At 43.2% G+C, this 25,295-nt stretch overlaps 2 protein-coding genes across 5 annotated transcripts; both read right to left on the reverse strand.

Annotated features, from left to right (window-relative positions):
• Positions 1-2,560: 2,560 nt before the first annotated feature.
• LOC140116964 (uncharacterized) lies at positions 2,561-11,945 on the reverse strand. 4 transcript variants are annotated; one of them, XM_072133417.1, is made up of 12 exons: positions 11,560-11,945; positions 10,587-10,624; positions 9,700-10,110; positions 9,264-9,302; positions 9,017-9,061; positions 8,627-8,683; positions 8,359-8,382; positions 8,145-8,224; positions 4,408-4,621; positions 3,355-3,589; positions 2,976-3,082; positions 2,561-2,863 (listed from the first exon to the last, which is right to left on the reverse strand). In XM_072133417.1, the coding sequence occupies exons 3-8, from the start codon at positions 10,107-10,109 to the stop codon at positions 8,176-8,178; spliced, it is 624 nt and encodes a 207-aa protein (XP_071989518.1). In that variant the 5' UTR covers position 10,110; positions 10,587-10,624; positions 11,560-11,945; the 3' UTR covers positions 2,561-2,863; positions 2,976-3,082; positions 3,355-3,589; positions 4,408-4,621; positions 8,145-8,175. The 4 variants fall into 4 exon arrangements, with proteins under 4 accessions (XP_071989518.1, XP_071989509.1, XP_071989497.1 ...); XM_072133408.1 differs by lacking the exons at positions 10,587-10,624; positions 11,560-11,945 and having other exon boundaries at positions 8,359-8,379; positions 9,700-10,372; XM_072133396.1 differs by lacking the exons at positions 10,587-10,624; positions 11,560-11,945 and having other exon boundaries at positions 9,700-10,367.
• A 5,328-nt stretch (positions 11,946-17,273) lies between these two features.
• Positions 17,274-24,234, reverse strand: LOC140064109 (gastrin-releasing peptide-like). Its single transcript, XM_072110694.1, has 3 exons — positions 23,598-24,234; positions 18,652-18,893; positions 17,274-17,577 (listed from the first exon to the last, which is right to left on the reverse strand). The coding sequence occupies exons 1-3, from the start codon at positions 23,758-23,760 to the stop codon at positions 17,530-17,532; spliced, it is 453 nt and encodes a 150-aa protein (XP_071966795.1). The 5' UTR covers positions 23,761-24,234; the 3' UTR covers positions 17,274-17,529.
• Positions 24,235-25,295: the final 1,061 nt, after the last annotated feature.

Genomic DNA, 25,295 nt, shown 5'->3' on the forward strand with positions numbered 1-25,295 from the left:
CCTCTCCCACCTGGAGGAGGAAGGAATCCATCTTAACCTGACTGCCGTGTCGATTCAGACAAGTTTTATATTTTCATTGATCAGGAATTTTGGGATTTTTTTTTCTAACTTTTACATTTTTTTTTAGGTCCCCTTGGGTGTTTGAAATGTTTGAATGCTAAGGGTTCTGATCGATCAAGGAATATACTGCAATATAACTGTATTGCAATATAATGTGAATATACAGGTCTTTTATTACAGCCTGTCTTCATCCGTGTCAGGCTCCAGGGGTAGTGGACCCACAGTACCTAGTGGTACCACTAGTGGAGTCTAAGTGGCACCAAAGTCTTCACCAGAGCCCACCGCAAAGCGGGTTGGACTTTCTGCGGCGTGGTACCACCAGGTCGTTCCACAGGTGCGACTTTGTTGGCAGTGGCAGCCATAGTCGGTAAGCAAGTTCGTGGTTGGGGACAGGCAGGAGGTCAAGACAGGCAGCAGAGGTTCAGGGTCAGAGGTAAAGCAGAAGGTCAGGGCTGGCAGCGGAGGAGCATAAACGGGAACAAGTCCGGGGGTCACAACAGGAAATCACATCACAGGCTCAAGGCAAAGATACAAGCTTTTTCAACAGCATAGAGCATGAAGATCCGGCTGGGAATGCTGGGAGATGCCGGCTTTAACCATTTAACTATTCAGTGGTGCGCTGGTCCTTTATATCTCCTGAAGCCAGCGCGCATGCGCCATAGGAGACGGGAGCTGGAGCCAGGAACTGAGAGGTAAGTTCGTAGTAGTGGGCGCAGGGGCACATGAAGGATCACAGGCGAGCCGGCTACCTGAGTCGTGGGAGCACCCCTGACAAGCCGGCTGTAATAGCGTTGTTTGGCAGTGATACCTCCCAGCCCCTGATAATGTTGTGTGGGGTGCTGCAGTCACATGGCTGATGAGCCTCAAGCTACAAACTGGCTGCATCCTGAAGAGGTTAAATACTCGTGTTGGCGATGACTAAGGACCCAGGTTTGTCTGAAATAAGATATATATTTGCTTTTAATAGTTTTTCAATAATCTGGATTTAACATTTTTTTTGCCTGAATGCTGGATCCCTCCTTATTTTTTAGGGTATGAAATGTCCTTTCTAAAGTTGCCTCTTATGTGAAATCTCACCGATTTAACACAAAAAAAAAAAACTACTCTTCTTCCATTTTAACATGAGAGGAGTCAAGTTTAGCGGTTGCAGGGGGTGCGAAGAGTCATCAGTTTTAACAATGCAGTACTGCAGACAGTGTAGGTATTGGCCCTGGAGCGATGTGTAATCAGACCTTTGTGTTAGTAGCAGCAGGACTGTGAAATATGGATTTCAATCCCAGGATCATAGCCTTTGAGGGTTGATTATATCACTTCTGTGATCTTAGCTCTGTGCAGCCAGTGTTAGGTACAGGTTCTGGATAGATATTTTTAAAATTAGACTTGTGTAACTTAGTGGCAGCAGAACTGTGAAATATGGATTTCTAGTCCAGGATTGTACCTTCTCCAAGTGCACTGGGGGTGTGTCCTAACACTGCTGTGCTCTTGGCTCTCTGCACTGAGCTGACATTACTGGCCCAAAGCAAATAAGGAAACGCACACAGAATATTATAACTCAATTTATATTTATTATTCTTTTAAATAAGGTCATAAAGAATGTTCTGTGATAATAGAAATACACATTCAGAATAAATAGGACTCTGCATATACACATTCATGGCAAATTTAGCACATACAAATATTTCATGAATTAGGTATCTGGGGGAGGTGCTGTAGAGGACTATACAGTATATTAGTTGGAATGGCTGCGTTTGACCCAAGAGAACTTATATTTTTAAGGCAGCGGGGTCTATGTACAGGGAATATACTGATAATTACAATGGATGAACAAGATGGACATCAGGGAACCCTCCGCTTATGTCATAAGACAAGGCATCTGCCATCTTGATCAAAGAACAGCATCATGGGACGTGGACCCCCTTACTGCACTGGTGAATCCCCTCCGAGGTCACAGACCCCCCAGACCTGAGGAGCTCAGAGACTATTACATGTCACTTGTCCCATCTCCAGCCTTGTGAATGGACCCCCATGTAGTACAAGACTCCGACACAGGAGGAGAGAAGAGGAAGTGAAAGACTCAACTCATATTCTGAGTGGAAGACAAGTCACAGAACCAAAACATCTGACCTGGGCCCAACACTTACTGATCCCAAGATGTGTCACCACCGATGGTGGGAGAGACTGGAAAGAGGAAGAAATGGCTTCTCTGTGTCCATATTGTCACTTTCAGTAATTGCAGTGGACACTGAAGGAGGAGGAAGAGGTGGAAAAAACCTACTGGATGGTTCACCATGTGATTGGGCTCAATAGAGAATACTAAGAAATGGATAGAAAGTCCTAGACCACAGCTCACCCTGTACACAGATATACATCTACATCTCCATGGACATATACAATATACAGCGCAGGAGGGGAAGGAGGAATTAAGGTGGGGGGGGGGGTGATAAATGATTGTAACAGCAGCAGATTGTTAGTATCTTGTTAGTCCAAATAGTTTTTTCCATGAAAATCCTTCTTCATAACGGTTCGTGTATTGGGTGGGGAGGGGAATGTAACTTTTTGAAAGTCTCTACAGAAGGACTACAGTGGATCGATACAGACTCAAGTCACTGGTGGCACAAGGCTGTCCGATGGGCGACCTATGAAAGGAGCCGTGACATTTGTCATTTTTGTATTGAATATAAGCAGCAAAGGCTTCAGGGCTTCATAGACGGCGTCTCCATGTAGAGCTCCGCTTGGGTCTTCTCACAGTGAGGTTTAAAGACCGAGGGACCCGTGTGATGGATCCACCAGATTACACGTCACCCTGGTGGGAAGAACAAATAACAGTCAATGATTGGCTTAAAGTCTGGGCCTTGGGTCATCGTGTAATCACATTTCTTAGTGGGGCCTTGAAGGAAGCTACAATGGGGTCTTACCGTTTCCGGCTCTTGACTTCCCAGCCATCTCTACATTTTTTAGAATACAAAGTTCACCTCCAGGAGTTATTCGACTTTCATGCAAATCCTTCAGACAGAAAGTGAATCTACAAATAAAAAGGTTAATCATAAAAATCATTCCCCTTACAGCCCAAGATTGAAGGCGTGAAGCAATGTCTACTCTAGTTGGGTCATCAAATCTTTATACAAATTAGATTAAATATGGCTGAACTTGAGGCCCATCTGATGTGAATAATAAGGCCCCACCTCTCATGCCCGATGCCTGTGGGAGGAGGATCACAGGGAATAGTCTTCATCCACCCCCTGCATCACAGGTACATACCCCCCCCCCCCCACTCCCTGCATCACAGGCTCTTACCTTTGTATGGCTTGTGTGCCCGGGTCTTCAGGTACATTTTGCTGTTTCTTTTACTAGTGCTCTTTTTGGCATTATAACCAATGGCGTTACATCAGTTTTGCGAAAACTCAGGCAGATTCCTTCCTTGAAGTGATTGGAGTCAGTACAAAGCAAAACCTCTTGTCCTTGTTAATGAGAGAATCCACAAATAGATGCACGGATCGCTCATGTTCATACTTCACAGCGTCCACAATATCTAAGAGGTAAAGGAAACACAATGTCACAAAAGCTACATAGTCATCAACTACAGTATTATAGTAGTTATATTCCTGTACATAGGGGGCAGTATTATAGTAGTTATATTCCTGTACATAGGGGCAGTATTATAGTAGTTATATCCCTGTACATAGGGGGCAGTATTATAGTAGTTATATTCTTGTACATAGGGGGCAGTATTATAGTAGTTATATTCTTGTACATAGGGGCCAGTATTATAGTAGTTATATTCCTGTACATAGGGGACAGTATTATAGTAGTTATATTCTTGTACGTAGGGGGCAGTATTATAGTAGTTATATTCTTGTACATAGGGGGCAGTATTATAGTAGTTATATTCTTGTACACAGGGAGCAGTGTTATAGTAGTTATATTCCTGTACATAGGGGGCAGTATTATAGTAGTTATATTCCTGTACATAGGGGGCAGTATTATAGTAGTTATATTCTTGTACATAGGGGGCAGTATTATAGTAGTTATATTCTTGTACATAGGGGGCAGTATTATAGTAGTTATATTCTTGTACATAGGGGGCAGTATTATAGTAGTTATATTCCTGTACATAGGAGGCAGTATTATAGTAGTTATATTCTTGTACATAGGTGCAGTATTATAGTAGTTATATATTCTTGTACATAGGGGGCAGTATTATAGTAGTTATATTCCTGTACATAGGGGGCAGTATTATAGTAGTTATATTCTTGTACATAGGGGGCAGTATTATAGTAGTTATATTCTTGTACATAGGGGGCAGTATTATAGTAGTTATATTCCTGTATATATAACCAGAAAATTTACCAAAAGTAACTTATTCCCATAGGCTAGAGCTCCCAGGACATCTGACAAGCCACATCCTGGCTGATAGTCGCCACCATTGGTATAGATGTCGATATGGCCAATGGGCACCTCTCTGGTGTATATATGAAGAACATCTACAAATTCAGCATCATCCATAGAGGCAAACGTTTGTAAGCTTCTACATCTTCAAACCTTGGGCCTGCTGGATCCAAGCCTGCAACATATATCACAAAGAAGAGTCCATTGATACAAGCTCCTGACAATTGACATTCCACACCAATCAAATCAAGGTATGTATACATGTAGATATGCGCCTGTACACAAAGTCATTGATCGGTTCAAGGCAATCGGTGGAAAAACCTCCATTACACCTACACCTAGGCCAAGTGTCTTCTAGAGAACATTGCTCATGGCGACCCAACTGGCAAACTGTATGGGGGAGATTTGTCATGGCCGAAGTAATATTGCGGCCACGCCTAAAATTTTCATAGAAAATTTGTGAACTGTACAAGAATTTGTGATTATCTTATTACTTCTATGTCCATGTATCCCCATAGCTGTACTACATTTTTTGTAGTTTGCATTGAATATACATTGAAACCTCTTTGAGATGACCCCCTAATAGAGATTCTCCCATTTAAGATGGTCAGAATGCACAAATAAAAATTTTAATAAATCTCTAGGATAGATGGGTGGTCTTCCAGAAAAGTCTCATTGTATAAAATGTCAATTCGAGTAGATTATTTGGTCATATACAGCTATATACTACACAGCAGCATCTACAGAACATACCGTCCACCCATGGATGACGATGAAAGTCTTTGCTGATGAGTTGTAGTGACAGTTTTGCAGGCAGTCATCATTCTGGGGGTCCAGGTAACAACCTTCATAAGGATTGGCAGAGAAGTGGGCATTGAATTGTATATGAGGTTTCTTAGCTCCAAATCTTCATCAGCCTCTTTTAATAAATGAGCAATCGTGTCATCTTAAAGCAAACAAACAAAGAGTTAATCTGCTGGTAACATTTTACACGTTAGAAACCCATTCACTGCTGGCACTATTCTTCTATAACTGCTCAGAGACTTTGTATCAATTCAAATGTTTAATTGTAAAGTAATAAGATGATCTCTACAAGCTCCTCTGCTGCCTCTATAGGTGGATAAGAGGTACTGCACCTTTTTGGATGATCCCTAACCATAGATTTAGCCGCAGGCATATAAAGACACATTACAGTACATGACTAACACCCAGACAGGAATATTACAACCAATAATTACAGATGCAAACCCCGTGAGAGAATGAAGTGACCCAATGGTCTTAATAACCAGGCGACTTATGCAGTGGAGTCATTAAAACGAATGCACGCATACAGGAATTTCCAATGTAACCGCACATTTTAAGCAAATTTAAATCTATGAAAATGTATGAATATGAAGATTACTACTATTGCACATCCATGGTGATGGTTATGTGACTTCCTAATAGTTAATTGCCCCCCCTCCAGCAAACAATGTGATTTTAGTCTCACATAAGGAATCGCTCTTTTGTTGCGACGTGCAAAGTGCGGCCAAATATGACACAGAAGCCAGATTAGTCTGGGCCACCACCATGTGGATTCATAATCCCCAAGTCCCATTGTTTCCCCCTCCTGGGTAGGAGTAATACAATTAGCAGCAGCATTGTGCACTTGGGGTACTAGGAGATCTATGAGGTCTAGTAGTGGAGGGGGATTCATCAAGATGATAAATTATCATCATATTATGAATTTTCAGAAGTAATTTCTAAACTTTTTAGCAAAGTGATGAATGAAGCAAAGCAATCAACATAAAACCAGCAGCAGAATACATTGTTTCAACTTTATACATGTACTGGATAGACGGATGATAGAGATATTGTATATGTACTATCCACATATATCAAATACATCATCCTAGATAAAGTATATCCTTAAACATTATGGGCAATTACATATATTATTCACAAACCCAAATACAATGTCTACATAACCCATTTACAGTACTATTTACACAAATATTTATCATTTAATAATATGCTATTCACATATCCAGACATACAATACTCACATAACATCCACAATCCCATAGACTATACACCATCCTATATACACTGATCACACATCCGAATACAAAGTAACCAATCCCGATGTGTCATCTATATCCCCATTACCCTGATACATGTGGCTGATCACAGAGAGCACTAGAGTTATACAGCCCAGAGACACTTGTAGTCTCCCAGCAGACAGGGGAGAGGCAATAGCCACGTGTCCTGTGTAATCCCCATTCATTCTCACTATGGGGGGTCTTTAGTCCTGCAGGTGATCAGACTCCCCCCTAAGTGAAGAGACCACTCACCTTTTAATATCCCCTCCTCAGCCAGTACAGAGGCTTCTACAAGGGGCACTGCCAACCCCAGGCACATCCACAAGAAGCCATAGAAGAGCGGCATCACTGCTGTACAGGGGCTGTGGAGGGATTGATCCCTATAGATGAGGATTTATTAGGGGTCTCAGCTGAGCAGCAGCTCCTCCTCACATAGAACACTGACTGCACTGACACAATGTAACGAGCTGCCGGCTGTTAATACTCCAGCGAGGGTCACATGACCCATCGGCCGATCTGTGCCTGTTACATAGGAGCCCGGTGCTGCTCTCTGATTGGTCACACCTCTCACACGCCCAAAAATCAGAGAGGGAGCGTGTATGAAGAATGAATGCGGAAGAATCGGGATGTTCATGAACTCTCCATACATCCCATTCCCTCAGAGCTGAACTCTATACATCCCATTCCCTCAGAGCTGAACTCTCCATAGATCCCATTCTCTCAGAGCTGAACTTTCTAAATAACCCATTCCCTCAGAGCTGAACTCAACAGATTTGTCTGTGGATCCTTGTGTGCCCCCTGAGTGCTTTGTCTATCTAAGTTCAGCCACATTCTGCTGTTTATGCAGGAAGCAAAACATAAATTCTGCAGCCACATTCATATAACAAGAAAACCCATCCTGATAAACCAGGGACATTACTCATAGATCCAGGCACCGGGACTGTGATATCTTCTTATATTTGTTATCCATGGCCTCCTTCCTTCTAAAATCAACTTGCAAAGTTATGCTACTTATTCGTAAGGGATCGGGGGCATTACCACAGCCCCTCTGTGCTGTAGCTTCACAGGCTGTTACATTGTGCAGGAGATTTCAAATTAAGTGAGATTACATCAGGCAGAGGAAGGAGAGACAGTATAATAGCCCGTGAAGCTGCAGCACAGAGGGGCTCTGGTAACAAAAGAGCACTTCTGATGCATTAGCATAATTGTAAAAGTTGATATTAGAAGGAAGATAACACTGATAACAGATATAAGAAGATACCACAGTCCCGGTGCCTGGATCTATGGGTAATGTCCCTGGGTTATCAGGATGGATTTTGCGGGTAGATTTCCTTTAAAGGGAACCTTACAACATCAGACAAGCGCTGTAACCAATCAAACTAATTATTGTCCTGTTTAAAATAAAAAAGAAATAAGGAAAAAAATCAGAAGGAAAATATTGATAAGATAAGAAATATTAGTGATTATACTGAATGGTAAACTTGCAGGTTCACTACTTATTATTGTTATCCCCATGACTGATGGACCCCCACCGATCCTGAGAACAGGGGTCCGGCCCTCACTAATCAATATCAATCAGTTCTCACTCCATCCGTTACTATGGGATCCAGAAATTACCAGGATCAGGATCCGGACGTCCTCTGTCCCTCTAGTCTCTGGGGTCGGCACCGCAGCAGCACAGGAAGAATCTGAAGAATCTGCAGGAGACAAGACCCGGGGATTGTGGGGACATTAGTGACTGGCGAGTCCTGATATGGAGACCCCCAACCATCCTCTCTACTTGGTCTTATAGGGGAGGGGTACAGAGGATGTCACAGAGTCATGTACTTACCTGGAAGACCTCTGCCCTCCGCTGCTGCAGAAAGAGAGAATAAATATCAGTAACATCAGTGCAAGGAGGAAGATAAGGGAGGAATGTAGAGCCCAGGACAACTACCACCATCATCCCCAGTCCCCTTAAAGTGCATTAAAACAAAATATCTGCCTCCACTAGGGGGAGCTCATTGCAGATACTGTATAAGAGCAGTGATACACACCCCTATGCAGTGAGCGCCCCCTAGTGTCCTCTACAGGTAGAGAGATAATCAGCTGTTACTCACGTCTTCTTCCTGCTGCCTCCTCTGAGGAACTTCGGGGACCACCACCTGCGTCTTGGCCTAAAGGAAGAATAAAGAAGAAAATCATAGTCACGCTATAAGATTGTCCTGGGTCATGGGTCAATGCACGAAGTATGTGCCCCCCATGTGAGCTTCAAAAAGCAACATCTAGTCCTCTCTATAGCGCATACTTACTGGGTAGATGGGTCACTGGGCTCGGCCTCCTCCTCGGGTTCATCTTCCTCTTCGCTATAAGACAAAGGACATAAATGAAGTCTCTATTAATACATCAGTATAAATCTAGTCCCATAGTCTCCTCTCTAACTGAATGGGACAAAGGTAATGAAGTTTGTGACCCCCTGTCGCTGTGTCCTCGCCGGGTTATAGACTTACATGGTATCCAGGACAAAAGCTGGAACATACTTCATCCTGCTCATCCTAGAATAGGAAACACATCACTGGTTACTGGTGGCGCCAAAGTCACGAACCCCAAAACAGCCTCATATTAACCCCATGTGCCCTCATATAAGCCCCCCCCCCCATTCACTTGTATAGCTCTTGTACCCTCCAATAACAATTTACAACAGATGAAGCCCCTGTATTTGTAGTCCTATACAGAATAGAAGTGACATGTAATTACCGTATTGGGGCCTCAGATTCCAGGACTCGCCACCACCACCTGTTTGGGGAATGTGATAAGATACATGATATATATATATACAGGTCAGGAGATTCTCATAGACACAATACTGAATGAAACAAGATCTGCTGAATGACTCCATATTTGTCCTATTCCAGGTCCATTACTGAGCGGATGTATCACGGCTCGTGCAAGTTTTCATGGTCATTTTTTTTCTTCTACACCAATACCACGCCATGCAGACCCCGGACAAGAGCATTAATAAGTAAGTAGTATTAATCCGCGAATACAGCCGTGTGCTGGATATACTAAAGGCCGGACCCTCTAAGTATCTCCAATACAGCGTACGCAGGGGTGTTATTGGTACATGATGCGGCCAGTCATGTTAAATCTCACCAATGACTCGTCTTATGATATAGATCTGTGATCTACTCACTGCAATGTCTCCGCATCCTCGTCCTCCTCCTCTTCATCCTCACTCTCAACCCAGATCTTTCCTTTCGTCGCCATCTTCTTCACCTTCACCTCCACACTCTCTTCCTTGATGTTTCCATTCTCCGCCTTCTTCGTCACCTCCTCCTCCATCTCCTCCAACTCCTCGATGTTAAACGCCTCCACCAATGTCTCCTCCACCTCCTCTCCGATCTTACTCTCCTCCATCCTCCACAACTCCTCCTCCAGCTCCTCCAACTCTCCGATGTTAAACGCCTCCACCAATGTCTCCTCCACCTCTCCGATGTTATTCCTCTCCGCCATCCTCCACAACTCCTCCTCCAGCTCCTCCAACTCCTCGATCTTAAAAACCTCCACCAACGTCTCCTCCATCACCTCCTCGTCGTCCTCCATTCTATAGATAAATAAGGCAGTAAGTCTGGTGGACATACACTATGATCTCTACAGACAAAGATATGACAGATATCAGACACTTGTGGACAAAGGGAATAAAAGTCTTATTTACCAAAACTATCATCAAACTCAGAAGCTACAACCTATACTTTCTCTTCACTGGTAGGTTAATAATACATCAACTACCAATATACAGCTGGCAGCCACTAGAGGGCACTCATTGTATATTGGTTTGGCAATGGCAGCTGTATACAGTGAGCTCCCCCTAGTGGTGGCTGCAGGAAAACACTTTGTCTGCAGGAAACAGACCAGGCCCAGGCCCCCTCTCGCTATGGGCCCCACAGCAGTGACATCACTGCCTCTACAGTAGATACACCACCCCCTGCTTCATACTTCTATTGGGCTCCATCTATCTATAGAGCTCGTCTATAATGAGAGTTATCACACATTGTATATTTATAGGAAAGATGGACTTACCGCACAAATCACTCAATAAACACCAACCAGCACCAACTCTATAAAGCATGAAAAGTAAAGAAATGGTAATTACTAAAAATATGATAGGACACAACACGATGATGGACACAACAGGAGACAACATCATCAGTTCACAGCTTATATTGAACCCAATGAAACCATGAGGCTTCCAATAATCGTGGAGCCAGACTATAATACATTTCCTAATTTTAAAGATAGGCCAAAAGTATTTGATCAGTTCTGGGCCATCACAAAGCAGTTGTCGTGTGGTCCCCGCAGCGGTCGGCGCTGTCACGGTCATGAAAGTGTATGGGGCTGTAGCGTCCTGAGGAGAGGCCATCAATAGTGACACTAGAAAGTAATGGGGGATCAGCCTGAGGCCTACTACCACTATAGTAACCATAGTAACCGCTATGGGGTCCCAGGAGGGACACACAATGTACAGGCCGCCATAGCCACATACACTGGTGATCAGGTCCAGGTGCAAGCGGCCCCAGCGCACATTTACTATGGGGCTCAGCCTTTCCCTGGTACAGCCCCGGCCGCCATTACTGTAGTATAAGTGATACTCCCATCAGGGGTCCGGAGCTGAGCCCCCGCTATCTATCAATGTGACTGTAATATTATGTGATCAAGTGAAGTGTCATCGGGTTGAAAGTTGTTATTTTATTTTATGCCAAAGACTTTAGGGAGAATGATGGATGCGTTATGGGGGCACAGGACCCTCTATATAAATAATACAATTATTGTGGGGTTTATGAATTATCATAAAGGCTCTATGTATATTTATATCATAACTTATACTGGGGGCTCCTTGCAGGTACAATGTCCACCAATACCCCTCATAATGAATGACAATACATACACAATACATTATTCCTGATATTATTATCTCCTCTAATAATCGATTGTTAAATATATTATAAAGAATTACGGTAGATCTGTATATAGACTTAAAGGGGTGTGTACTTACCCTGCTCCAGGTCTTGTATTGCAGCTGTTTTGATCCCCGCACTTAGGGCTCATTCAGACTGGCATTTGTGACCTATACGTTTTTTTTGTTTTGCAGATAGTGGACTGACCCATTGATCTTTATGGGACAGATGTGCAGACCATAAACATCAATGGATCCCCCCAAATAAATTAATAGCAGAAAATAGATTAGAAACCCATCTAATTATATTTCTATGGGCTCATACACACGGCCCTGGTTTCCATGGCCCGGTGTATGAGCCGCAAAACTAAGAGCAGGTCCTATCGCTACACGAGTCTGCGGCTCAGGCAGTATCATCTCTTGTCATTGGACGTGAGCGCAGCGACACGCCAAGAACACACAGACCACAAACAGTAAGCCACGGATCTGTTTTTTGTGGCCAGTGATATGTAGTGTGACGTCATGTGCAGGAGACCTAAAGGTATAGCCAAGTGATGTCACATCCATAGCCGCCCGCCTGCTACAGCGTGAAACTCCTCCTGTAGCAGGTGCTTGGCTATAGACGCTGCATCACTGCCAGTCTCTATATACAAACAGCGGCAGAACGGGAGGATGTGTTTTTTATTATTTTGTTAACCCCCAGAGCCATGTAAAAAAACTAAATCCCAGAAATCCCCTTGAAGGCCCCATGCAGACAAACGTATTGGGGCTGGTGATACGGGTGCGCAATTTGCAACCACATTACTGCCCCCATAGATGTGTATGCCATCCGATCACGGACGCACGCTGTCTCACCGCAATGTGACCGAGCCGGGCGGCTGGATGGACATGTTCTATATTTTGCGGTGTTACGCTGCCGGTTCCTCGGCTTTCATTTAAGAGGGGAGGGGGGAGCAGCACCTCCTCCCTCCTGCACCCGGCTCTATGCTCCCCCGGCTACATTCCTCAGCAAGGGGCATTAGAAATGTGACAAAAATAGACAGTTTGGAAAAAAATGACATTTTAACCCCCTCCCCTCTCCACTGACAACACACAACAGGAGATGAGTACACAGCGGACTTACCTCAAACGCCTACAAAAACCCTCAAAGGCTTGAAAGTTCCGCAGCTACTTATATACCCGAGTGATGTCATAATGTAGGGGGAGGAGCCAACAGAACATTCCTTGACATCACAAGCGCTAGCTGATAGCTGGTCCCTGATTGGTTAATCCAGTCAATTAATATGCGTGATGTCATATTGTGTGGGGGAGGAGCCAACAACACCATAACCAATCCAATCCCTTGTAGATGAAATGAATACAATCTGATGAATCTATATACAGTGTCAGTGGATTGTTATTATTCTCTGGTTCTGGGTCTGGTAGGACCCTCACATTATATATTGAACCTAATGAAACCATGACCCCTCCAACACTTCCCTTCTAGAGTAGAATACATCGCCCAATCTTAAAGGGTTTGGCCATAAATTGCTATAAATAGGCCATAAGTAATTGATCAGTTCTGTCATGAAAGTGTATGTGGCTGCAGCGTCCTGAGGAGAGGCCATCAATACACTAGAAAGTACACTAGAAAGTAATGGGGGATCAGCATGAGTCCTACTACCACTATAGTAACCATAGCAACCGCTATGGGGTCCCAGGAGGGACACACAATATACAGGCCGCCATAGCCACATACACTGGTGATCAGGCGGCCCGAGCGCACATTTACTATGGGGCTCAGCCTTTCCCTGGTACAGCCAGAATTAAAGGGATTCTCCAGTGACATAAAAAGAGTCCTTGAACCCTGTGGCAATATTTATAATGCCCCCCCCCCACACACACCATTTACAATAGACTTGCTTGTATGAGAAGTTACCATTTGTCAAGCTTCTGCTGTATTATAAAACAATAATGCTGCAGATTTCGTTTTTGGAGATGTACGTATACAGTGTCTGGAAGTTGCGAGTCGGTCCTGCCCCCCCGCTATTTCAAAGTGCACAGTGGGGCTCATTTACTAAGGGCCCTGCGGCCGCACTTTCGTCGGGTTTCCCGAATTTTGGCGTTTTGCGCCAAATTACGTCAGGATTTTGGCGCACGCGGCGGCTTTCACGCGACAGAAATCGGGGTGTGTGGCCTTTGGACAACCCAACGGATTCGGAAAAAACACGGAATTTAAAAAACTAAATGTGTTGCAAGATCAAGCACTCACATGCACCGTGAAGAAGCAGGTGGACTCCAGCGGACATCGGCGCAGCAGCAGCACCTGCTGGATATCGGTCGCACAACCTTAGTGAATCCCGGCAGAACCCGAATCCGTGTCGGACAACAAGCCACGGGATCGCGACTGGACCGGGTGAGTAAATGAGCCCTATTGTGTAGCACATGACATCAGAAGGTTAATTTAGTGACTTCAGTAAAGACACAGTGGACCTCAGTTGGAACTTAGAATCAGGGCCCCCATATACCTAAACTCTCACTGTCGTCCCCCTTCCATACATAATACTTCAGAATACACATATATCATACATACCCTCCACAGACATAAGCACACATACACTATGGGGCTCATTTACTAAGAGTCCGAACGCCGCACTTTCATCGGGTTTCCCAAATATTTCCGTTTTGTGCCGAATTGCCCCAGAATTTTGGCGTATGCAATCAGATTTTGCCGCATCGGGGCCAGCTTGCACGCGACAGTAATCGGGGTGTGTGGCCATCGGACAACCCAACGGATTCGGACAAACCGCAGAATTAAAAAAAGGATTTGTGTCGCAAGATCAAGCACTTAAATGCATGAGGAAGAAGAAGGTGAACTCCGGCGGACCTTGGTGCAGCAGCGACACCTGCAGGAACTCGGACGCACGATGTTAATGAATCGCGCCGGACCCAAATCCTCGTCGGACAACGCACCGCGGGATCGCAACAGGACCCGGGTAAGTAAATCAGCCCCTATATATGCATAAAACACATATAAACACAGCACCATATATACTCTATACACACTATATACACACTACACGTACAAATACACCCACACCATATATAAGAAACACTGAAATACAGTTACAAATAATTATATATATTTACAACAATACCCTCATACCTGTACAATACTAATAATATTGCGGTAATGAATACACCTCATAGATAAATATATACCAGCGAGGAACAGTTTCGGACTGGGGTTCCTTGGACCCACCAAATAAATTATGCTGGGGGCCCACCTTCCATCAACTTCTATAAAACAGACTGTAGAAGTATCCAAATTGGGTTGTCTTCTGCAGTACTTCTGGGTTCTAGTACTGGGTCAGATTCTTGGCCCACCGGAGGATCCTCTGGTACTCTGGTGGGCCAGTCCAACCCTGGCTAGGAATATACTGCACATTACTAAAAATTACTGCACACCAGGGCTGCCATAAAGCACATATAGACATCACTTACTATATAACTCAGTCGTAGCTGAGACTACAAGACGTCTTCGGCTCCGTGCAGCACATCACAGAACTGTGCACCTAAAAACACCACAGTCACTTACAGTATAATGTCACAGAGATAGAAACTATCTCCTAATTTACATACAGCAATGTCATCCTGTTGTTAATTAATATATAGAAAAGGAGAACCCCATCAATTTATAGACAACCCTGCAACAGGTCATTAATGTAGCAAAGCAGCCCCCCAAACCAATCTATATGTAGTCATTAGTGTCCCCAGTAATTAATATGTAACATAGCAGCCCCTCTTAATAGTTAATTTACTGTTCAGCAGCCCCCACTTCTAAATATTCCATCTAGCAGCCTTCATCTGTCCAGCAATCTTTTATTATACGGCTCCCCCCTTTTATAGTATATCATCCCGGAGGCCCCCCATCCCTGTAATATGGAGACCTAGTGCCCCTCCCCCTTATAATATACTGTCCGGGAGCCCCTTATTAATATACCATCCAGGAGTGACCTCCTTTCTCCTATAATTTACTCTCTGGGAGACATTATTCTACCCCCTTATACTATACCAGAAGATATTATTTCTCCCCTCCAAAGCCCCTTGTTATATACCAAGTGCCATTATTATACCCCCACCCGCTGATTACATACCAGTAGCCATTATTTCCCCAAACCCCCTGCTTATTACATGCCAGTAGCCATTATTTACCCCCCTTATTACATGCCAGTAGCCATTATTTACCCCCCTTATTACCTACCAGTAGTTATAATAGCCACTCCCCCTTATTACATATTAGTAGTCATTATTTCACATACCCCACTTATTACATACCAGGAGCCATTCTTCCCCCACATCCCTTTATTATAAAACAGGAGTCGTATATATATATATACTCTCCTGATCTGCTTCATGGCGCCTTCCTGTGTGCTCCTGCTATAAAGAGGGACAGAACAGGAAGTGTCAGTGCGCATCACTTCCTGCTCTGTCTCTGCTTTCAGCTGAATCGGAGGACAGCACTAATATAGCTGAAAGCTTTAATAGGGAACCCAGGATCCCACCCCAACCCTCAGCCACCCCTGTTTAATTGTTTTCCAGTTCTCTTTTTAGACTGATATAGTCCAAATCCATGTCTAGTCATTTTTCCATAGTCTTACCTTTGTTAAGTTTCGGCTGCTTTTATAACCTGTTCTGAAGACTGGAAGAGGAGCTGCTGGATACAACCTCCGCTCAGGTCCCGTCATGAAGTGAACAATTCCGATGACCGCATTGTAATCAGCTTTATGTGTGAAGGAAGTTGGAAATTTCCCTCTATTGAGCCTGGAACTTGAAACTATGCTAATAAGATTCTCTACTGTCAGTTGGGTGGTCCCTGGACCGGAGCAACGTGGCACCCATCATCTGACTGTAGAGATCTGAAAATATTTCCACTTTCGGAATGGTGGGCACTAGGGAAATAATTCAAACTGAGCTGCAGTTAGGAATACCAAATCATAATATTACTAATGGACACTGTCACCCTATTAAATTACTAGCCCCATCATGTAAAAAAAACACCACCAAAGTCATATGCAGAGGTCCTGTGAAGAATCAGTTTTTGCGTGAGATGAGTCACCTTTAGAGGCTGGAGTAGGGAGCATCAACTAAGATACTTATAGCTTGGACTCTATAACAACTAGAACGACCTGATGCCATTTTAAAGATTAGACTCTCTTCTTTCACATGGTATCTATGTACTAGACAGTAGTGGTTTATAATGTAGGCCACGCCCAGTGCCCAAATCTTCTTGGGGGCTCATGGCCATCCAAACCATATATCCAATTTTTTTTTACTGAAAAAGACTTTCACCCATCTGTTCCTGTTTTCAATTCACTTCCTTCGTATAGTACTAGGATCAAGCTTTTAGGGGAATGGAGGATGTGTCTCTTCTGCCTGATATCAATCTGCGCTTTCAGAACCTTTGGAAAACCTTCAAAGGTCCTAGTGTGGCTCTTGTGTACATCTGTATCGAAAGCAGGAGCAGATGTACTGTATGAGGACTGTACTGTAATTTGGTGGGTGGTTTGGGTGGACCTGGGCCCCCTAGTAGGCTTGGGCCCCGGGCTACTGCCCAAACTGACTGTATTATAATCCACTACTGATCACGCCCCTTTTGGGTCACATATCGGACACAGAGCAATAGTGGCGCAGACACTATAGATACATGTACAAGCAGTTTCCACGTTCTTTTCAGTGCAGCGTCAAACAGAAAACTGGCGACATGTGCGCTAAAGTCTGTTACTCCAGAACACGACACAAATTCTTTCTTTGAAGATTTTTTTTATTGTGAATGTCAAAATATTCCGTGTCTACAAACAAAAGAGATGAATTTGTCATCGGTGATAAAATATAGTCATGTCACTATAAGAACCTTCCTAGACCGGTATTTACACATCAGGCAGGTAAGTCCGTGCTCTGGAAACATGGGGGGCGTAAGATCATCACTAGGAAACGCACCATGTACACAAAGTATCAGTTACAGAAATTATATATCAGGCATCTGGTACAATCACATGTGGGGCCACATCTCCTCCGGGGTCCGATCCCTCAGCTCTGTGCATTCTCCTTCATCATCTGGTACAGGTAATCCAAGACCTGGGAAGAGACGAACAGCTATGAATAGGGATGTACTGTGCACTGGCGGGGGGTGTCCTCACACTGCTGTTCTCTGTGCTCTCTGTAGCCAGTGATAAGTATGGTCCTTGGAGAGCTTTGTATGTTGTATGCATACCTTAGTGCATGTTGTTTATAGCATTAGGATTGTGAAACTCCATCATAAATAATAGGTTATTCATTTTCCTGCTGCTACTAACAACATACACAAAGGTCTGATTACACATCTTTCCAGGGGCAAAAGCTAACACTGGCGGCGGAGAGGAAAATGCACAGCAGTGTTAGGATACGCCCCTAGTGCAGTTTGAGCAGCTTCAATATATTATCAACATACACAGAGGTCTGATTACACATCTCTCCAGGGACAATACCTAACACTGGCTGCAGTCTGTACAGTCAATAGAGTTCCTTTTACTTGTAGCCACCACTAGGGGGAGCTAATCACAGACTGTAATATACAGCATCCAATATGTTTAATAGTAGTACAGTAACTCCTAAGCAGGGAGCTCCCCCTAGTGGTGGGGACAGACAGGCAGATTTTATTCCTTTGCTGTACATCACAGAATGGAAACTGCAACATATTTCTTTCCTTTATTTGTAATTGTTCTTTATTGAGTAAGTCTGGTTGTGCTTTTGATTTGTTATCTCCTGTCTTATGTCAAAGGAACAATTTAAGGAAGTAATCAAAATCTTTGAAATAATGTGGGTATAAGTGCTGTAGGGGGGCAGTATTAATGAGTAGAGGGAATTGAGGGTCAGTAGTGGGATGTGGGAGAAGTCTTCCTGGTGGTCTGGGCCGGATAGAGAAGAAGGTAATGACTGTGATCAGAGAAGGCGCCCCCTGTGGTCACTAGTTATCAGACATAGAGCTGAGGCTTATCTTACAGAGATGCTGCCCCTGATGGCAGGGGTGAGGGGAGATGTCTTACCCCTTGTGCCCCTGGTCTTCTAAGACCCTAGGACCTCCCCCCAGTCTTACTTTGGCGCCTCTGATGGGTTAAGGGTCCATATCTATCTTATTGTGACATATGATGGTGGCATCAGACAAGCTCTCACCTCTTTATAGTTATTGTTGTCCCCCAGCTCCCAGAATTTCCTGTTCAGTAACTTTGTGTCTCTCATGGACTGGGAGTTTCGGAGGTCACTGGTCTCCAGCATCTTCAGTAAGCTGAGAAGGGCGTCTCTCCATTGCTGGGACCCTTCCAGGGACTTGTCTCCATCCATGTAGCCGGTGGCTGCGGCTCCTCCGTCATACATATAAGGATATTCCTCTAGACTCTTCTTACCCATTAGGTGTCCTGGAGGGGACAGAAGAGCAGGAGACAGTTCAGTAGAAGGACCATCAGGAGCCCCCGATCATCTCATCCAGAGGGGAAATGTACCGGAGTTACCAGTGTCTTCTGCTCTGGTCCTATATGTCACCTGTGAAGTATTGTATATGTGCACAGGGGACCCTTCAGTGTTATCACCACTCATATACGGATTCTACAAAGGTCCTAAGGGCACAAGTTCTGCTGGTGGCTCAGAGGGAACGAGGACGAGGGGAATCTGTGGGAGCCACTGAGTTGGCTTTCAATAGTATGTGGGGCACTGCAGGGGAATTTTATAGTGAGGGGACACTGCATGGGCATAATATTAGGTTGGGGGCACTACCAGGACATTATATATTGTGGGGCACTGCAGGGTCATTATACCGAGTTGGGGCACTGCAGGGTCATTATACCAAGTTGGGGCACTGCAGGGGCATTATATAGGGGAATGGCTGAAGATTATATATGTGGGGGCAATGAATGAGCAAGGGGTTACTGAAAGGGCATAGCATACTGTGGGGGCACTTCAGTGGCATTATATGTCATTAAGTACATTAAGTGGGGGCAATGCAGATGCATTACATAGTGTTGCAGGGGTATATATAACGTGGGTATACTGCAAGGGCATTATATGATGTTGGGGGCTGCAGGGACATTATATATTGTGAGGGGAATGCAGGGGCATTATATTATGTTGGGGGGTTGCAGGGGCATTATATAATGTGGGCATATTGCAGGGACATTATATTATGTTGGGGGGTTGCAGGGGCATTATATAATGTGGGCATATTGCAGGGGCATTATATAAAGGGACCAGGTTATCTAGTAACTGTGGAGATAAATATGGGGGAAAAGATCATTAAAAAGAAATTCTCTTTATATGGTACAAAAAAAAAAAACTTTGAAAACAGAGAAACCAGACAGTGAAAACTGTGGAAGTTGTACAATTTTCTAATATTCCTTGGGGGTCATTTATCTTTTTTCCCCTTCCTTGAGCTTTTTTTGCGCCTTTAGCGAGTCTTTTATTTGCCCCTTATTTGTTCTTGTAGTTTTGGCTTGTTATGAAGCGCAGGGTTTTTTGAGACTTTTTAGGTGAAAATGGACGCACATTTTTGCACAACTCCTACCATTCTCTTTCCTACACATCTGGACTGGAGTGTTTTTGCACAAATTTTTCGATGCTAGAGCAGACGCAAACATCCGGAAGCAGGACAAATGCAGGACAAATTAGGTGCAAACCAGGAAAGTGTTACACGAGGAGCCCCAGCCCCTGCAATATCCCATAATATCTGCAAAAAATGGTGCAAATATCCCAATGCACGCAAAATGTCACCCAAAAAACACACAGACTATGATAAACCTGCCCCATTGTAGTTTATTTCTTTTTAAGTCCTCTGCCTTTAGGGGTCGAATCCAGTGAATATCAATGACCTAACACTCTTCTCACTGCTGAGGGTTTGCCACAGTTGTTTTAGGTATAGACTGGTTGCATTAACTTAAACAAAAAAAAAGGGGGAGTCTTCACCTTAGTATCTAGTAAATGTGTTATATCTAAACTGTTTAGATAGCTGGACGTGAGAAAGATAGATGATAGATGGATATGAGATAGATAGATAGATAGATAGATAGGAGATAGATATGAGATAGATAGATAGATAGATAGAAAGATAGATAGATAGATAGATAGATAGATAGGAGATAGATAGGAGATAGATAGATAGGAGATAGATAGATATGAGATAGATAGATAGATAGATATGAGATAGATAGATATGAGATAGATAGATAGATAGATAGATAGATAGATAGATATGAGATAGATAGATAGATAGATAGATAGATAGATAGATAGATAGATAGATATGAGATAGATAGATAGATAGATATGAGATAGATAGATAGGAGATAGATAGATATGAGAGAGATAGATATGAGAGAGATAGATATGAGATAGATAGATATGAGATAGATAGATAGATATGAGATAGATAGATAGATATTAGATAGATAGTTAGATAGATAGATAGATAGATATGAGATATATAGATATGAGATAGATAGATATGAGATAGATAGATAGATAGATAGATAGATAGATAGATAGATAGATAGGAGATACATAGATAGATAGATAGATAGATAGATGAGATATATAGATAGGAGATAGATAGATAGATGATAGATAGATAGATGATAGATAGATAGATGATAGATAGATAGATAGATAGATAGATAGATAGATAGATAGATAGATTGTTAAATTAAATATTGTAACTCATTTTGTTTTTATTTCCAATTATTTATTTACTGTTTTGTTATTTTTGGTTAGGACACTAAATATATATTATCTCTGAATAAATATTAAATATCTATTCATCAGATTTATTTCATATCCGTCTGTCATGCAGTAACTTTTTTGGTAACAAATAAATTTGTTTTATTCACTTTCTTATTTTTTATCATGTTATTCCTCTCTATCCTTATACAGATTATTCATCCTTACTTATATACTACATAGAACATTGGATGAGATTGTAAATAAAGGAATTATTATTAGATATAGACTATGAAGGTATTTAAGGTAAGGTGTTTCTTCTTGGAGAACAGAAGGGAGGAGATTATTTTAAAATGAAAATACACAGTATTACAATCGTTACATTGTATAACAATAGTTACAATGTAACCCAATATTAGGTGTCTTAGTACAAGGTCAGGGATCTCCATTTAATCATTATCTATCTACTGTCAAATATATACATTTATTTTATTTTAGTCAAACATTTTATTTGATTTTAAATCTGTTAATATTTAGTAATTATTATTTAAATATCTATCTGGATATTTAATACCTGCGCTCATCTGTGTATTTTCTATATTTTTCCTATATATCTGTTTACTTAATTTTATTTCTACTTAATTGCTTGATGTTTTTAATAAGTTATTTTCAATTATGGGAATAATCTTCCTAATCTGGCTGCCTGTACATCTCTATCACTTATCTATCTACCTACCTATCTAGCACTTCTATATCTATTTATCAACTCTATCTAAAATCTATGGGCCACATTTATCACTTGTTTTTTCTGTTGTTTTTGCGCCTTTTCGTTTAGGCGCACCGTTTTGCGATTAAACGTCAAATTAGCCGCGCAGCTAAAATAACCACCTTTCCCTCATCTATCGTTCAATTCCAGATGTTTTGCTGCGCCTAATGATATTCATCACGTGCGACTTTTGCATTTAGGCGCAAAAACGGGCGCAAAAACACTCCAGCTCGAAGGTGGCGTTATCTGAGAAGAAAGCACTGAGCCCCTTTGCAGAAGAGCTAATTACTAGCAGCAGAGCTCAGCCAGACACTAGAACATATAATAGATACATTAGATACACTGCAGACACTGGTACATATAATAGATACATTAGATACTCTGTAGACACTGGAACATATAATAGATACATTAGATACACTGCAGACACTAGAACATATAATAGATACATTAGATACACTGCAGACACTGGTACATATAATAGATACATTAGATACACTGCAGACACTGGAACATATAATACAGACATTAGACACTGCAGACACTAGAACATATAATAGATACATTAGATACATTACAGACAGGAGCTGCAGACTCTATTTACAGTTCATCACCTTCTATTTACAAAATATTCTGCAAAACGCTGAGCTCACAGCAAGAGCAAGAGAAGTTTGCACAAGTTTGCAGAAGCTTGCAGATACTACAAACAAGTGTCCCCCATGTAATTCTGCACAGTGTCTGAGGGGGATACTGTGCAGAATTACAGGGGTGCAGCAGGAGACCAGCACTGGGGGGATCCCCTCCAGGAGAAGCCACTGCTGAGGAGGTCACTGGGTGCTGGGTGTCACACACCTGGGTGCTGCTGTGAGTGTTATCTTCATTCTGGGCTGTGGGAGAAGCAGAGAGGAGCTTGTAGCAGGATCACATGTAAGTGCCTGAATCTAACATTGCGCCTAAACTGTGTTAAAGTAAAGTGATTAATAAGAGGCAGGAAATTACCTTATCACAGATGGTTGTAGCTTGTGATAATTCTGGCAAAACAGTGCGCCCGAATTTAGGCGCAACTACTACACTTAGGCGCACAAAAGTGATAAATGTGGCCCTATGTATCTATTCCAGTATATACTGTATATATATATATATTTGGCGTACCTGAATACTTAAATAATTATTGATTTTAATTAATAATGTAAACGATGGCTGGTTCTAAACAAGTTTTGTACAATGTATTCTTATCCTTGCCTGTAATATCTGTCAGTCTGTGATAGTTGATAGAAGTCTCAGGTCCGGACAATCAATGACAGACATCGGCAACCTGCCCCTAGGGGTCAGTAGTCATATTATTCCTTACATCTAGCATCTATCTGGGCATGCTGGGAGTTGTAGTTCAATGTTCCTTCTCTATATAAGACATGAATATTCCTCTACCTTCTGATGTGCCCAGATCTGGATATAAGGAATGTGCTGAGGGTTACACTTCCACATTGCACTGTACAAGTCTGGTATCACCGCCCTACATCATCTACTTACTGCCTGTTCTGATCTGTCCATGTAAAGAAGTCTGGAGTTATTTGTTCCTAAATATGCAAAATGTTCTAAATCTACTAAAAACATAAGGTTTATTGTATATAATGGGATGTTGAGCGCTTACCTACAGCCCAGTGGCTTCCCCTGGTGTATATTTTGGAGAGAGGAGCTGTGTCCTGGTGCTGCTGGGATGGAGCTGCCTGGGAATGAACTTTGAAGAGGACCAAGGTGCAGAGTATAAGGGAGAAGAGGGTGCGGTATCTCCAGAAGATAAATGCTTGTTCCATTGCTTCATATAGTATAGGGGGTGTCCAGGGGGTTGGTGCTGAGGACTAGAGCTGAGACTGGAGCTTTCTGTTGTGCTGAGGGAGCTGTCTGTGTGCTGAGGGAGCTGTCTGTGGTGCTGAGGATGCAGGAGCAGCTGCTGTCTGTGCTGCTGAGGATGCAAGTGTAGCTGTCCAAGAAGTTGAAGATGCAGGTGGAGTTGTCTGTAGTGCTGAGGATGCAGGTGCAGCTGTCCAAGGTGCTGAGGATGCAGGTGCAGCTGTCTGTGGTGCTGAGGATGCAGGTGCAGCTGTCCAAGGTGTTGAGGATGCAGGTGGAGTTGTTTGTGGTGGTGAGGATGCAGGTGCAGCTGTCGGTGGTGCTGAGGATGCAGGTGCAGCTGTCTGCGGTGCTGCAGACGCAGAGCTGTCCAAGGTGCTGAAGAAGGGAGCTGTCCCTTTGTGCAGTGCTGATCCTGTCTCTTCTAGCGTCTCCTCTACTCTGTGCAGCCTTTATAAGTGAAGAAGGAAGGTCTGGTGTCAGGACTTATCAGTCTAGCACCTCCCCCACACTATCTACCCCCTGACCCCAACCCACTACTAACCTGGTCTCTACGATACCCCATGTAGGTGAGTCATATAAGCCAATATCACCTGTGCTCCATGTCACTCACATCTTATTACTATTTGTTTCCAATAATAAATCTCCTCCTTCTCCTCTAATCTAAGACCTGACACCTTTCACCAAATGTTCATTACTCCTGAACTGGACTCCTGAATGGATGATGTGGAGAACATCCCAGATGACACCATATGGATAGATGACATTTTATAATTGAGTTAGTGTCGCTGAGTCCCCGGACCCCCATCGGTGAAGCCCCACCTCTATCTATGGAGGAACATTCTTCATTCTGACTTTTGTCTGTAGAAAATGTCAAATGTGTCAATATCTCCGCAATGTAATATTGTCCAGATCGGGAGTGCACAACCTCTCCTGGTCCACGGGTCGTATTGTCAGATTATACTGGGGCCATCATAAAGAGGAAAGCTACTGACCAGGGCATAGGATATATAGTGACATATAACACTAAACAGGCAAGCAGATATGTGGTCAGTAGACAAGCCGAGGTCAGGGCAGGCAGAGATGTGGTCAGTGGACAAGTCAAGGTAAGGGCAGGCAGAGATGTGGACAGAGGATAAGTCGAGGTCTTGGCATGCAAAGACGTGATTAGTGCAGGTCAGGGCAGGCACAGACAGGTCAAGTGGACAAGCCGAGGTCAGGGCAGGCACAGACAGGTCAAGTGGACAAGTCAAGGTCAGGGCAGGCAGAGACGTGGTCAGTGGGCAAGCCAAATTCATGGTAGTTAGACATGTGGTCAGTGGATAAGCCGAGTTCAGATCAGGTAGTGAAATGGTCAGTGGACAAGACCAGGGTAGGCAGAGATATGCTCAGTGAACATGCAGAGATCAGGGCAGGCAGAGACATGGTCATTGGACAAGCCCAATTAACATAAGTAAATCAGACCACCCTTAGGTTCTTATGGGTGGTGCCCGGGGTC

The sequence above is a fragment of the Engystomops pustulosus genome, chromosome 1 (genome assembly GCF_040894005.1).
Source record: "Engystomops pustulosus chromosome 1, aEngPut4.maternal, whole genome shotgun sequence".
NCBI lineage: Eukaryota > Metazoa > Chordata > Amphibia > Anura > Leptodactylidae > Engystomops > Engystomops pustulosus.

Bases quoted from the DNA above. Each gene is read 5' to 3' on its own strand.
- LOC140116964 (XM_072133396.1), bottom strand. From the start codon at position 10,145: ATGTCCACCAGACTTACTGCCTTATTTATCTATAGAATGGAGGACGAC. The intron at 8,684-9,016 runs GTAAGTCTATAA...TTCTTCCTTTAG, and splicing joins GCTTTTGTCCTGGATACCAT to GCCAAGACGCAGGTGGTGGT. The intron at 8,225-8,358 runs GTAAGTACATGA...TGTCTCCTGCAG, and splicing joins GGAGGGCAGAGGTCTTCCAG to ATTCTTCAGATTCTTCCTGT.
- LOC140064109 (XM_072110694.1), bottom strand. From the start codon at position 23,760: ATGGAACAAGCATTTATCTTCTGGAGATACCGCACCCTCTTCTCCCTT. The intron at 18,894-23,597 runs GTAAGCGCTCAA...TGTCCCCTCCAG, and splicing joins GGGAAGCCACTGGGCTGTAG to GACACCTAATGGGTAAGAAG. The intron at 17,578-18,651 runs GTGAGAGCTTGT...GTCTCTTCCCAG, and splicing joins ACAACAATAACTATAAAGAG to GTCTTGGATTACCTGTACCA.